The sequence below is a fragment of the Eretmochelys imbricata genome, chromosome 11 (genome assembly GCF_965152235.1).
Source record: "Eretmochelys imbricata isolate rEreImb1 chromosome 11, rEreImb1.hap1, whole genome shotgun sequence".
NCBI lineage: Eukaryota > Metazoa > Chordata > Testudines > Cheloniidae > Eretmochelys > Eretmochelys imbricata.
Genome location: NC_135582.1, coordinates 22,883,660 through 22,898,097, shown reverse-complemented (window position 1 = coordinate 22,898,097; position 14,438 = coordinate 22,883,660). Strand labels below are relative to the sequence as shown.

Sequence of the window (14,438 nt, the reverse complement as noted above, 5' to 3'; positions counted from 1 at the left end):
AAAATATGTATTTTTCAGGTTTGATATAGCCATTAAGAGATAACGAAGTAGCTTCATTTCCCAGCAAACCACCAGTTGATTTACTGTTATCATTAATACCTTAGCCAAATTCAACAACAGTGTATGTTTGCCATAAGTACATCTCTAAACAAATATCTCTAGACAAAAATATATATTAAGGAAAATCATCTATTTTTAAATGGTTAGTATACAATGCCAAGGTAAAATGCATCCTTAATAAAAATAAAAAAGATTTTTGCAAAATATAATTAATTATTATCCACAGCCAAGCTTTTGGATTCAGCTTTGAGTACATAGCTCTGAGATAACTATATAGATATATGGAAGCTAATAGGAACCTCAGGCACAACTAATGGATTTTTCCAATATTGTTCTAACTGCTTATTTATGAACCAATTCTCAAACACCTATCAGCTGCTGTGGAGGTTTTAGGCAGGATAAGGGGCTATCTGTTATACAGGGCAGAGCTTAAACATGAAAAATTACCAGTTCCTGGCTTTGGTTTCATGTCTTTTTGTTGCAAAGAATTACAACCATCTGTACACCCTAGAGATGAATTAGCACTTTGCTGAGTCTCTTTTGCTGGAAGATGGGCTTGTCTGAGTTGCCTGATAATCTCTACAGATGTGGGGTAGGCTTGAGGAGAACAGAAGACCAAGAGAGGACCAAAGCTTGAAGGGGAGAATGAACACATACACAGAAAAGGAGAAGCAGAGGAGAAGGACCCTGCACCATGATTCTGCCATCGGCTGGGCTCCAGAGAACTGTTCTGTCAGGATTGTAAGTGCACCGGTATAGGAAAAATATACTACTTGTGAATGGGCCTGAAGTAGAAAGACCAGACTGCATGGCCAGTGGGTTTGGAAACGACATGAATTTACTGCCCCAAAACCTCTGTATAAGGGATCACATACCTGCAATAGGCCTTATTTGCTACTACTGGATGAATGGCCAAGCACTATGCTGTCTAGGATGATTTATTGTTGTTGTTGTTATTAATTGACCATATTTATTACAGTAGTGCCTAAGGGCCAATGAAGAGTGGGAGCCCATTGTGCTAGCTAGGGTACAAACACAGTATTAGATGATCCTTGCCCTGAAGAGTTTATAATATAAATAGGTCTTCAGTTGCTCCTTGTGTGTGTCATTCAACCTGCCACTGTATGAGAGGGAGGGAACTGTGGCAAGATTCTAAAGAGTCAGGAGATCTCCTGAAGAATTTCTCACTTGGACTTTCCAGACTCAGTGGGCAGAGGTTTGAAGCACCGTGAAGTTTGTTGGGGGCAAGCACATCAAGCCTGGTCATCTATAGGTATGAAACTACTTCACCCTCAGCCAACCTACACTTCTCTACTACCCTTTCTTTCTCTTGGCAGCATGCTCCTGCAGATGCCATGCTGTTACATGGCTGCTCAATAGCAGCTGCAGGAGGGAGCCAGAGGGAGTTAGTGCAGCTCAGAGCTATATAAACTGCATCCTTTGTTTCCATATAGAAACATGGGGCTGAAAAAGGGGTGGCACCATGAAGTGATGGGTCCCCTGCCCCTGTCTCCCCATCTCCATAAGCACACAAAGCCCCTTCTAACTAGGGCCACAGTGGAGCTAAAACTACCTTTTCTCTGCCTGTGTCTTGTTGAACTGTTCAACACATGAACAAAAATGGTTGACTGCATGCCAATATCCCAAATTAAATATGGCACTGTATTTATCACATAAGTCTTGCTGTCTTGTAATTTATATATTTAAAATTTAAAGCTTTCTTTTATTGAATTTCATGGCCACAAAAACCAAGCCTCAACCAAGCCATTGTGTCCAGTTTTGGGCCCTACAAGAAGGATGTGGAAAAACTGGACAGAGTCCAGCGAAGGGCAACAAAAATTATTAGGGGGCTGGAGCACGATTTATGAGGAGAGGCTGAGGGAACTGGGATTATTTAGTCTGCAGAAGAGAAGAATGAGGGGATTTGGTAGCTGCTTTAACTACCTGAAAGGGGGTTCCAAAGAGGATGGATCTAGACTTTTTTCAGTGGGAGCTGATGACAGAACAAGGAGCAATGGTCTCAAGTTGCAGTGGGGGAGGTTTAGGTTGGATGTTAAGAAAAAAAAATCACTAGGAGGGTGGTGAAGCACTGGAATGGGTTATCTAGGGAGGTGGTGGAATCTTCTTCCTTGGAAGTTTTCAAGGTCAGGCTTGACAAAGCCCTGGCTAGGATGATTTAGATGGGGATTGGTCCTGCTTTGAGCAGGGGGTTGGACTAGATGACCTCCTGAGGTCCCTTCCAACCCTGATATTCTATGATTCATTGGAATCCTTTATAATCTGCATTGTATTTAAGAAAACAACCCTTGTATGATCCAATTAACCTATTACTATACTCAAAGACCATTCAGGAGACAAAATTATATTTGCCATCACTATCTCCTATCTTTATACTATATCACCGAGACAGAATAACCCTCTATATATTCTGCTTGATAAATCCTCTCTCTAATGAAAGGAAGCAGTGTTTGTAAAACACCATCCTTGCTACAACATTGGAAATAATTCTGATTGTGCTAGGCAACCACTGCCAGTTTTTTCCCACCCCTGCAGTCTTGTGACTGCAACAGGCATAGGTGATGGAACCAAGGGTGTGGGGGGTGCTGCTGCACCCCCTGGCTTGAAGTGGTTTCCATTATATACAGGGTTTACAGTTTGGTTCAATGGCTTTCAGCACCCCGACTATAAAAATCATTCCAGCACCCCTGGCAACAGGAGTCTGGGTCTCACCAGAATAAGTAAAATGCATTTTGTGCAATGACTGGAAAAGGCTAAAAGCCCCAATCCTGAAACCAGGTTATCGCTCAAAGTCACTACCAATCTGCTCAGTACTCAGTCTTTTCTCAACAGAGACCTGCCTGAGCACATTGTACAACAGCAGCAATGCAGTTAGTCTGATTTCATTAGAAGGTGATCCTGCCAAGGTTGTAATGTTTTAATAAAGTATAGTAGGAAAAGCCAAAATTACATTTTCCCTGTTATGCCATTTGGCTTAAGAAAAGAAAAGAGCTTTGGCATCTAGTGACCTTGACTCTGCATTTCACAATATATTCACCATTGTAACTTTCATTTTAAAAGAAAGTGTGAACATTTAATAAGCAAGGTGTTATAGAGCTATAAACCTTTAAATGGACAAAAGAAAATCTTTACAGCCTTTAGTCCATTCCTGAATAAATCCCACTAGACAACATATACTTACTGCTTCTCAGAATAAGCTATGACAATTCTTCCTCCTCTATAATATGGTAAATATTCACTACCAAACAGTGTTAAAATTCTGTTTATGTCTTCACATTAAACCTACTAAAGGAAAAATTCAGAATTCAGCCTTCCTCTCTCCTTGACACACACTGATATACTTAGCATTGCATGTTGCCGGGGAGAACGCTTAATTGTAAATACCACATTGGAGGAGACATTTTAACAGTGTTGTTGTTCATATTTATTCACTTCACTTTTTCACTGTTACATAAAAGAAAAAAAAAAGAGCCTGAAATGATCAGTCCATATTATGGAGACATTACCAGTCTAGATAGCTGACAATTCATCCATTATTTGGGGGAGATCTTATTATCTTAATTTGCTCCTTTTCAAAGAAATAATCATTTAGATTCTGCAAACTAGTTCTAAGGAAATTTCCCACAAATAAAATCCTGCTGGGCTGATTATTTTAATGCCAAATTCCAACTCAGACCACATTTTACAGCTCAGTACATAATGAACCTTAACTGCTGCAGAGTGCAACAGGGCTACAGAATCCTGCCCACTGAAGAACTGAAAACAAAACAAATGCAGGTTAATAGTGTGTTGACCTTTATTCATTGTTCATGCTGCTTAAAATGGATAAAGGTGTAACAACTTAAAAACATTTTGACTCTGGTGAAAGACTGGAAGAAATATTTGTAAGATACACTATAACAGTTTTATGAGTGCTCTAAAAGAGAAGGGGTGAGCAAGGAGATTGGCAACAGGAGAAATGAAGTGGCTGCTACACAAAGATTTAAATTTCTACGTAACACTTCTCTCCGAGCTGTGCATATTTTCTTTAGTTAAAGTAGTACTTTAAAATACACTGTTTTGAGGGTGAAATACAGAATGCAGAAGTCTGACAGACCTGCAACACAGAACACATCACTCCAATTCCCTACTTTCTGTCAGGCAATTAACAGTTGCAGCTAGATTCGTCCCTGCATCAGGGCTAGCACACAGTCTGAGCAGGGGCTGCATGTACCTCTCCTTTTGTCTGCTGTTGTGGGACAAGGTACAGGCTGGTGGGCCGAGACCGCAACCCAACATGCTGGCTAATACTGGCTCGTTGTTTCTTTATACTACTGTTGGACCGTCACGATCCACTTGTTGTCTCTTGTCTTATACTTAGATTGTAAGCTCCTTGGGGCAGGGACTTTTGTTCTGTGTTTGTACAGTATCTAATATAGTGGGGAACTATGACTGGGGCTCTTCGATGCTACTGTAAAACAAACAGCAAACAATAAAGGCTAGGGCAGCACCAGAGCTACTGTAACTTGCACCTCCTGTAGCCATAACTCATACAGGGCTTGTGGCAGTGGAAAAATCAGGATGCACGTCTGCCTTGATTATGTCTGCTCCCACTTCAGTCTACCTCCTGGAGTGCCTCCTACGCCAGGGCCTATGCGGAGGCAGTGCAGAAATTGCAAAGCATCTCTGCACTGGGTAGCTGAGGGTTGTTCTATGCAGGGGGATGTATTGTCCCCTTGTAGGTGGCACAAAGTGGCCACAGCACCCAGATGTGCAGTTCAAGGTCTCTGTCCTGACTTTCAAAGCCCTGAATGGAATTGGTGCTAGCTACCTGAGAGATTAAATGTCTCTCCTTGAGCACAACCTCCCCTAACAGCTACCCAGCACCAGAACAGTAAATGTTAACCAGTGGAAAGAAACTTGTGACTGTGGGAGACAGATCGTTCATAGGACCTAGATCAGAACTATGGAACTCACTGCCAGATGAAATAAGAATGACCACTAACTTCTCTGTATTCAGTGCTAATTTCAAAACCCACCTCTACAAACAGAAATATTGTTGTTTCTCTTAGCCAGTACTATGTGGTATTCTTGATGGGTGCCAATGTTAGATCCTAGACAGAAAAACAATTAAAGCTGTTTGCACTATTCATGCTGAACAACTGATCAGACTTGGTTTTTATTTATATTTTTGTGACTTTCCCATGAATATATTATGATTTTTATAAATGTAATCTTTTTTGTAATCTTTTGCTGGGAAAGTGAATATATTTGTTTGTAAAGAAACAGATACTTGTAGTCTCACAAATAAAAACTCTTCTCCAAACATTCACATGAATGAAAGCCAGTTGCACAAGTGTGTGAGGGAAATTAAACAAAAAACCCAAACAAATATGGCTGCCTGTGATTTTCCTTTTAAGACTGAGCCCATGATTAAATTTCCTCCCATTATCTCAAGTCTAGTAACCATTGCCAGAACCCTAGCTGGCTGGGAGCTTTGCTTAACTACCTGATATTTACAAATATTTTTTCCCTCATTACGGCTAGAAGTAAATATGTTCATAAAATAAAATAATGAAAACTTTCTTTCACAAGGTTTAAATATGGTAAAATGAACTGATATGAGGAATAGTCAAATAGGATGGTCAGCATTCTCTAATGCTTTCCAGGCATTCTCTCCAATCACCCCAGAGTCCTACTATTCTTCCCTTGGCCACAGGTATGGATCCCGGATTTCCCACACCATGTGATTCTCTACAGTAAGAAAAGGTCTCGGCTACACTCGGTTTAGCTAACATGCATTAATCTGATCTAACCTTGACTTTTCCCTAGTGTAGACACAGGTTTACACCTTACACCCCAATTTAGTGGGTTTAGCAAATTGAGGCCAATCCTTAACCTCAGTTTGCTAAACTGAGGTAAAAGGTACTAGCTAACTCCAGCCTAATCTCAATTTATTTTCTTACTCTATGCAAACTCTGTGATCTTTGTAGAGAGAAAGGGACAAGAGGAGACACTGCCTACACCATTTCTTTTCCCCTCAGAGCAGTTTGGAAGGCAGCCAGGGTGGAAAATCTATGTCAGCATTTATTTGTGGCTCTGGAGAGGAGCTACTAAGGAAAATTCGTACTCAAACCCAATCCATTGCATGTAGGCCTGCTGAGCTTCCAGGAGCACTCTCTATGGCTGCCTTTTATACCTCTAGGATATTAGAGACACAAGGTAGGTGATGTAATATCTTTTATTGAACCAACTTCTGTTGGAGAAAGAGATAAGCTTTTGATCTACACAGCTTCTTCAGGTCTGGGAAAGTTACTCAATGTCAGATAAATACAAGGCGAAACAGATTGTTTACCATAAGTAACCATTCTAAGAGAATTCAAGGTGAAGTGGCCTCTTAACACCTTTGCAGTCCTAGGACAAAAAAGGGAGGGTTAGTGGGTTACAGGGTGTTGTAATAAGCCATAAATCCAGTGTCTTTATTAAGACCATTATTTTTAGTGTCTAGCAAAATTAAAAAAATAAGCTCCAAGGCTAATCTTTTGAAGGTGTTACATAGGTTTCCTTTGAGAATGAAGACCAAAAGGGCAGATATTGAGTGATCATTTTGTGAAAAGTATTCATCCATGTTTGATATGGTGTTTTTGTCTTATTTTTCTGAGCCAGTTCTTTCCAGAGCCTAGTGCTTGATTGACACTAAACGATGCCCCATATAATCAATTTATCAAGACTACCCTTAACTGTAGTTGAATTATCTTTGATCTCCAAGGGACTGAACTTCTGCTCTGGAACCTGATACCAAACTAACATGGAGAATTAGAATTCTTTTGCTGACTCCACCTCAAAGAATTCTTTCACAACAATGACCACATTACCACAACTACTGTGTCCCCACTGACAGTCATCAGAAAAAAGAATCATCTAATTGGACACCCCACAGTGGATGAAACCACACACTTAATTATATTGATTGCTTCAGGGGAAAAAATTGACTGTGAAATTCTTAACAAATATCACATCCACCACAATCTCTCCACTGCCAAGAGGGCGGTTGTGCAGTCCTTGAAATCCAACCATTATATCAGCAAACAAAGGGGGTGCCATCATAGTTCTCAACTGTGATGAGTACACTGAGGACTCCAACCAAAAACTCTCTGACACCATCCACTATAGAGAACTCAAAGAAGACCCCTCCCACATCAGAATTTACCCAGGAATTTTAACAATATCACCAAATCCTTCCCCAAACAACTCCAAGAGAAACTTTACAACCTTATCCCCGACAAACCCACCCCAGGGACCTTCAACATGTTTCCCAAGATATACAGACAAAGGAACCCAGGCAGAGCCATCATATCTGGCCAGGTCACTCTCACTTAAGAAATATCAGGACTCATAGAAACCATCCTCAACCCACTCACCACACAGAGGGCCAGCCTCTTCCAGGACTCAACTGACATTCTCCAGAAACTCTACAATATTAACAACCTCCCTCAGAACACAATCCTTGACATCATGGATGGCACCTCCCTATACACCAACATTCCTCACAATGATAGCATTTCTGCCTGCTTCAAATATCTATAAGACAACACTCAGATATTCACCCCAAACACTTTTCATCATCACCCATAATAATTTTACACTCAAAAACACACACTTTGTCCAAACCATAGGAACAGCCAGGGGTGCTAGGATGGTTCCCCAATATGCCAACCTCTTCATGGGACACATTGAGGAAGAGTTTCTGGACAAATGGATCATGAAACCAGTCATATACCTGAGATACATTGATGGTATTTTCATCCTCTGGACAGATGACCTAAATTCCCACATGAATTTATGGTGGAAATCTAACTACCATCAATCATCCATCAAATTCTCTCCAGAACATTTCCTCACTGTCACCTTCCTGAACACTACAATCAGCTACAAAAATGGAACCCCACAGACAAGTATATACAAGAAACCCATGGATTACCACATTTACTTTCAAAGATCCATTAACCATCCCAAACACACCTAGAAACCAGTTATCTAAAGCCAGGCACACAGATTCACAGAACGTGTTCTGAGGAGAAAGTCCAACAAACTTTAAACACACTTAACTTCACCAAACAAGGTCATTTCACCAGAGAAGCAGATCACTCTACGGAAAGTGCCTCCCAAATATCCTGAGAAAACTTGCTTCATACAGAAGCAAAAAACAAACAAACAAACCACCCCTCCAAACACACACACACCCCTTGTCATCTATCACCCCACACTGGAACTCATAGAAAGTACAATTAAACAGTTACAACCCATACTCGATGGGGACCACATGCTGAAATAAATCTTTCCTAAAGCCCCTCGACTGGCCTTCAAACAATGCTCCAACCTCTCCAAGCTCATCATCAGAAGTAAGCTCCTCACAAACCACACCGACCAACTCATGACAGATGCAAAACCTGCCGCTATGATGATGATCAATATGATGATGATCAATATCCCTCACAACTCACCTTTCAAGATCCATGAGCCCTACATATGCCTATCACAACATGTGGTGTACCTCATTGGGTGAAATAAATGCCCCCAAACAACAACTATCACTACACTCTTGAATGAATTCACATAGAAAAATTATAAGGCAAAAACACCATATCAGCCGTGGCTGAATACTTTTCACAAAATGATCCATCCATATCTGACTTCTCAGTCCTTGATCTCAAAAAAAACCCCAAAACCCTGCACAACACCTTCAAAAAATGAGCCTGGGAGCTTAGATTCCTAACTTTGTTAGACACGAAAAATCATGGGGTTAACACAGGCACCGGATTTATGGTTTATTGCAACAACCGGTAACTCGCTAACCCCATTTTTTTTGGTCCTATGACTGCAAAGGTGTTAACAGGGCAACTCACCATGAGTGGTCTCTTAGAATGTCTGTTAAGTACTAATGCTAAAAAAATCTGTTCCATTTCATATTTAGCTCTGACACTGAGTAACTTCACCAGATCTGAAGAAGAGCTCTGTGTAGCTTGAAAGCTTGTCTTTCACCAGCAGCAAGTTGGTACAATAAAATATATTACCTCACCCATCTTGTATTTTTAGTATCCAGGCACCAACATGGCTACCACCACACTAACTCTAGAATAATCAGGTGTATTCATTGTTCAGCCTGGCAGATTCTTCAGAGGGGTGCAATGAGGGGATTGGTGCTCACAAGAGGTACAAGTCAAATATTCTTTTTTGGCAGCTGGTTCTGCCCCATGCTGATGAGGTAAACAACTCTTAACATGGGGCAGGGTTTCATGCTAGATCACAGAGTCATAGACTGTAAGGCCAGAAGGGACCATCATGATCATCTAGTCTGAACTCCTACACATCGCTGCCAACTGAACCTCACCCACCCACTCCTGAAATAGACCCATAAGATGAGTACTGAAGTCTTCAAACCATGATTTAAAGAATTAAAGTTACAGAGAATCCACCATTTACTCTAATTTAAACCAACATGTGACCCATGACCCATGCTGCAGAAGAAGGTGAAAAAAATTGCCATAGTCTCTGCCAATCTACCCTGGGGGTGGAAATTCCTCACCAACCTCAAATATGGCAATCAGTCAGACCCTGAGCATGTAGGCAAGACAAGGAGGAAAAGCAGGAAACATCTAGACAATCATTTGCTTTGGAACCAAAGGAATTATCACTGTTTCACTCCGACTCTCCCTTTAAAAGAGAAATGAAATGATGTTCACTGCCCTTTAAGAAGGGCTTTGGCTTCATATATAATAGCAAGTGGTTTATGATGATCCCAGAAGCCCTCACTGCAATTACTTTCAGGATATACTCATGGTCATATATTATCGTCCACATTCATCTCCTGAATCACATATAGATCTTAAAATAAGTTGTACTCTGTATTGAGCAGTCAGAAAGACTACTGTGAAACAAAGTGCTGAGAATTAAGTTTTGGATGTAAAGTTTCTGGGTTCTCCACCACCAGACAAAAAATTACACTTTTTCAAAAACAGTTTTCTCTCTGGCTCACACATACCCACAATATCAGCCATAAGCTCCACGATGCACTCATCTCCTAAAGCCCATGGGCGCTTACCACTGAAATGACCATGAACACCTCTGAAAAGAAAGAGAAACAAATGATGAAAATGTATTCTGTTCCCTTTGGTACATTGCTAACAACACTAACTCAATATGGGGCTTGTTTCATCAGAACACAGTACATTTATTATACCACATGAGCTCATAACAAATAGAATCACCAACAAACAATGAATTTATTGGAATCTAAGAGGGGTTTTAAAGACTGGAAAACATCTAATTCAAAATTTTGACCAACAAAACAAGCAAACAAATAAACCCCAAAATGGATGTTTTGTTTAGAAAACCACAAAGGGCTAGATAACACCTTTATCACAAGTCCTGTATAAAGGGGCAGTACATAGTTGCACTGTCTCTGGAGCAGACTGGGTACAGGATCGGAACTTGGTGGTGCTTGCTGTGTGTGTGGAGAAGGGAAGTAATCTGTACCAGCCATATACCTGGCATAGCTGTGCTGGCTGGTGCATTGGAGTAGGCACTTCCTAACCCTGCCCACCGACTCCACACACACGTGCAGGAGGGAGACTAGTGACCCTGCAACGCTGCTTTCCCACCTGCATTGCTAACAACAATTCTGGTAGCCAGCGCAGGGGAGTAAGGGATGCTTTTTATACCCCCTTACTCTTGTGCATGGCTGCATGCATAAGCCACAATCTAGTCCAAAAGCAGCATTTACACTGAAGGGGGGCTACTTAGGGTGGAGGGGGAAGGACAGGAGGATTTCCTTGCTGTTAGGTAACAGCAATCCTTGCCTAAGATCATTTAGAGCCTCTTTGAATAGAAAAAAGCTTTGCCCACTTGAATTCACCATATTGTACAAAATGACATGTATGTGTATGCTGTATATTCAGGGGTGAACCTGCGCTACCAGACATTTCCTTTCTTCCCCCTAAAAAATTATTCAGAGCCATAGAACCCCAGATCCAAATGTCCTTTGAATTTGGGGGGTGTGTGTGTATGAAACCCTAGCTGGTATTTCTAAATCGTATTTTGAAAATTATTCCTCTCTTTATAGGGACCAAACCAAACCCCTGGAGCATTTGGAATCTACATCTGAATCTGAACTACATGGCTGGAAGTCATCTCTGCTACAAACTCTGCAAAAAGATAAGTTTGTGAGGTAACCAATGTACTTCTAAATCTACACATGCAAAATTGCAAATGTTTAATCACAAAATAAATCAGTATATGAAAAAATAACATTGGTGTTCATTTAAGGGTATTTTATTCCTGGACTCATCTCTCATACACTGTATAATTTTCCTGCTAGCTGAACACCAGAAGGCACATGTGGAATCTGAAATACCAGACTGCAGGTGTCTGAACTGAAAAAGATTAAAGCTGCTTCAGAAGAGGAACTGTGCCAGTGGAGAAATGGGTGGAGAACAAAAAGAACCAGAAGCTGTGACAAAAGTAAAAAAGAACTGTGGTCTAAATAAACTTTCAGAATTACAGCAGGCTTATGATGTTTCCCCCAAACTCAGCGGGAGCCTTCTGGCGTATTAATGCATCAGCAAACACGTTGTATGAACTAGCCACCAACATCAGAAGGGCTCATACCCTTTCCCACCTTCTTTAAAATGTTTTCCCCAAGCAGCTCCAAACCCTCCCTTGATCAATTTTTGTCCTGCAGCAACCCTCTTCCACACATATATGGATTTTTTATAATCCTATGGTTTCTGACTGACATGAGCCACTTTTACACTTCAGCAATTCACTGGTTCAGAGTAAAGAACAATTTCTGAACAAAGCAAAGACTTGTGTTACCCATCTCATCCTCACTTTGCTTAGGAAGAGCAAACCCCTGCACTGGCCCCTATGTAGATGCACAATGAAGCAAAGATGAGCAAAGACACTGCCATCTCCCTCATCTTGTTTACAAGAAGCACAATCTGGCCTTAAGATATTAAATGAGAAGAAATCTAACACTGAGACCAGAGGATATCACTACCCACAGTGCAGATACAATCATTATGGGCTGGGCTAAAACATCTTTTCCCAGCCTTAAAATTAATCCCTAAAGAAATAATTGTAATAGGCACAGTTCTTGTAGGTAAGCAATATTTCCAATTTGATAGATGAGAAAACTGAGGCAGAGATGCTAAGTGACCAGTGGTTTTGGGGCAGAAGAAGTCAGTCTCAGAGCCAGGAGGATTAATCTGAAGGAGTTCCTAGGCTGGGCTCAGTCCATTAAACAATTTCTCTCTGACTCTGTGCAGAGGATAACAGGTAGACAGCCATCACTAACTTCCCTTCAAAACTCATCTTTATGGTAGGATAGCAACCAAGCAAGCTTTAACAATACAGATTGTCGATGGGAAAACAGAAGGATTTTCCATGGGCTGAATAACCTCGCTGTCCTCACTGGATTTGCAGTTCTGAAAAGGGCACACTTTACATGGTTGAGTGGAAAGTGACAACAACCTATGGGATGTTCTTCTTTCTTTAGCTTTCTCCCTTCGATAGACATTAATGTCCTCCTAAGGTGAATTTACTGGTGAAAGATCTCTTCCCCAACATTCAACTCTGTATCAGAATTCCAGAACTAATTTCCAGTTTACCCAGAAAACTGATATGAACCTTGAACACTTTTTTATTTTATTTTGGGAGAAAAAAAAAACCCTGGAAATAAAAGCATAATGGAGAATGGGAGAAGCAGTATTCATTATTATTATTCATATTATTATGGAACAGCTTGCAGCCTGTCTCTTTCCTGATGGCCAACATAAATGCTAAGAGACAAAAATTATTACAGCTAAAATGGTACTTAAAGGCATATTCTTGGCTCCTTTTTTATTTTAATCACATGGAACTCCGTAGCCTTTGCTGATGGCACAATACGTTCTATTACACTTAGGTTGTAAAATTCTATGCTTTGCCTCAGAGAATTTATCTTTCTGCATATTAAGCCACCCCATTCCCAAGTCTGGTAGACACTGGGGATAATAATCTTTAAGGATATAGTAACAACTGAAGTTCTCATGGCATTCCGCTCATTGGACATAGATAGCCTACTGTCTCAATTTGTTTCTACTCTACCCTTAGGTAGTGACAGAGGTTTAAGTGGAGGTACCCGAATAAATGAATGCATGCCTGGTTTATCAAAGCTCAGGAGAAAAGCTGATAGAGAACCACTGTGTAGACTACAGTGAGTTTCTCACTGAGCAAATTAGTATTTATGCAGTTGCTTGTCTGTTTGCAATTTGGCATGACATCTTAATGCCATTTTCCCTTTAAGACTTTTGGGGGGCTGTCCCCCAGCTGATTGATTATTTCCCTATGGAACTTTAAATTTCCAACTTCAAGGGTCTTCTGGTCTCATCCAACCTTTTACAAGAGGGAGAGAGAGAGAGAGAGAGAATCTTGTCCTGTCCCAATCATCTACAAACAAAAGGAAGGATCTTCCTTTGCCAGTGTTTTATGCCAGTTATTTTATGAGCCAACACAGATATTTAAATTTTGATTATAGTTTCAGTCCCAGGTGTGTGTGTGTGTGGGGGGGGGGAGCCCTCAGGCTTCAGCTTTGTCCCTGGGGGTATGGGGCTTAGGCTTCAACCCAGGGCCCCAGCAAGTCTAATGCCGGCCCTGGTGACCCCATTAAACTGGGATTGTGACCAGTGTTCCCTCTAATTTTTCCCACCCATCTGCGGAATAAATTTTGTTATGTGCCCCAATATGGAGGTGGTGTGTGACACATGGTTGGTTCAGAATCTCCTCCTAGCAATGGATAAACATCAATGGCCAGACCTCCTCAGTAAGTGTAAATCTTCATCATTTTGTTGACTTCAGTTCTTGCCACCAAGTGCCTATGCTGATGGCAGCAGATCTTTAAGTTGCTACTGATAATTGCTGGTGGCAGGGTGTTCTCCAACAATGATCAAGAGTTTAGAAACTTGCTTCCACTCACTTCATCAGAAATAGTCTGAATTTGTTGATCTTCAGAGAGCACTACAAGGTTCATTTTCCCATTTTTTAGAAAGTGGATGCTGCAAGAAGAGTAATATTTAGGGAGGATGGAGTATTTTTCATCACTGTGCTGTGCTGTGTGGTGTAATTAAGTTACCACCATATTTCGGAGGATTGCTGTTAGTTCCCTGTTTTCATATTTGCTTGATTATTTTTCAGTGTCCGATTAGGATGCCTAGAGGGTGAGACGGGCACCTTTTAGTTGTTTGTATAAATGAAAATAAATAATAAGGGATTCAGGAAAGGGACAGTAAAGTTAAGGGGGTGCAAGTGAATGGGGGCAAAGGACCTAGGAGAAGAAAAGGAGA

General features: G+C 40.9%; 1 protein-coding gene across 6 annotated transcripts in view; it reads right to left on the bottom strand.

Annotated features, from left to right (window-relative positions):
• The window catches only part of KYNU (kynureninase), a 99,706-nt gene that overhangs the window by 65,229 nt on the left and 20,039 nt on the right, over positions 1-14,438 (bottom strand). For all 6 annotated transcript variants that reach the window (XR_013347536.1, XM_077830279.1, XM_077830282.1 and 3 more), the window contains exon 4: positions 10,100-10,182. Coding sequence is in view for 5 of the 6 variants with exons in the window: in XM_077830279.1 (XP_077686405.1) it covers positions 10,100-10,182 (83 nt within the window). In the remaining variant the exon portion in view is untranslated. The remainder of the gene's footprint in view (positions 1-10,099; positions 10,183-14,438) is intronic.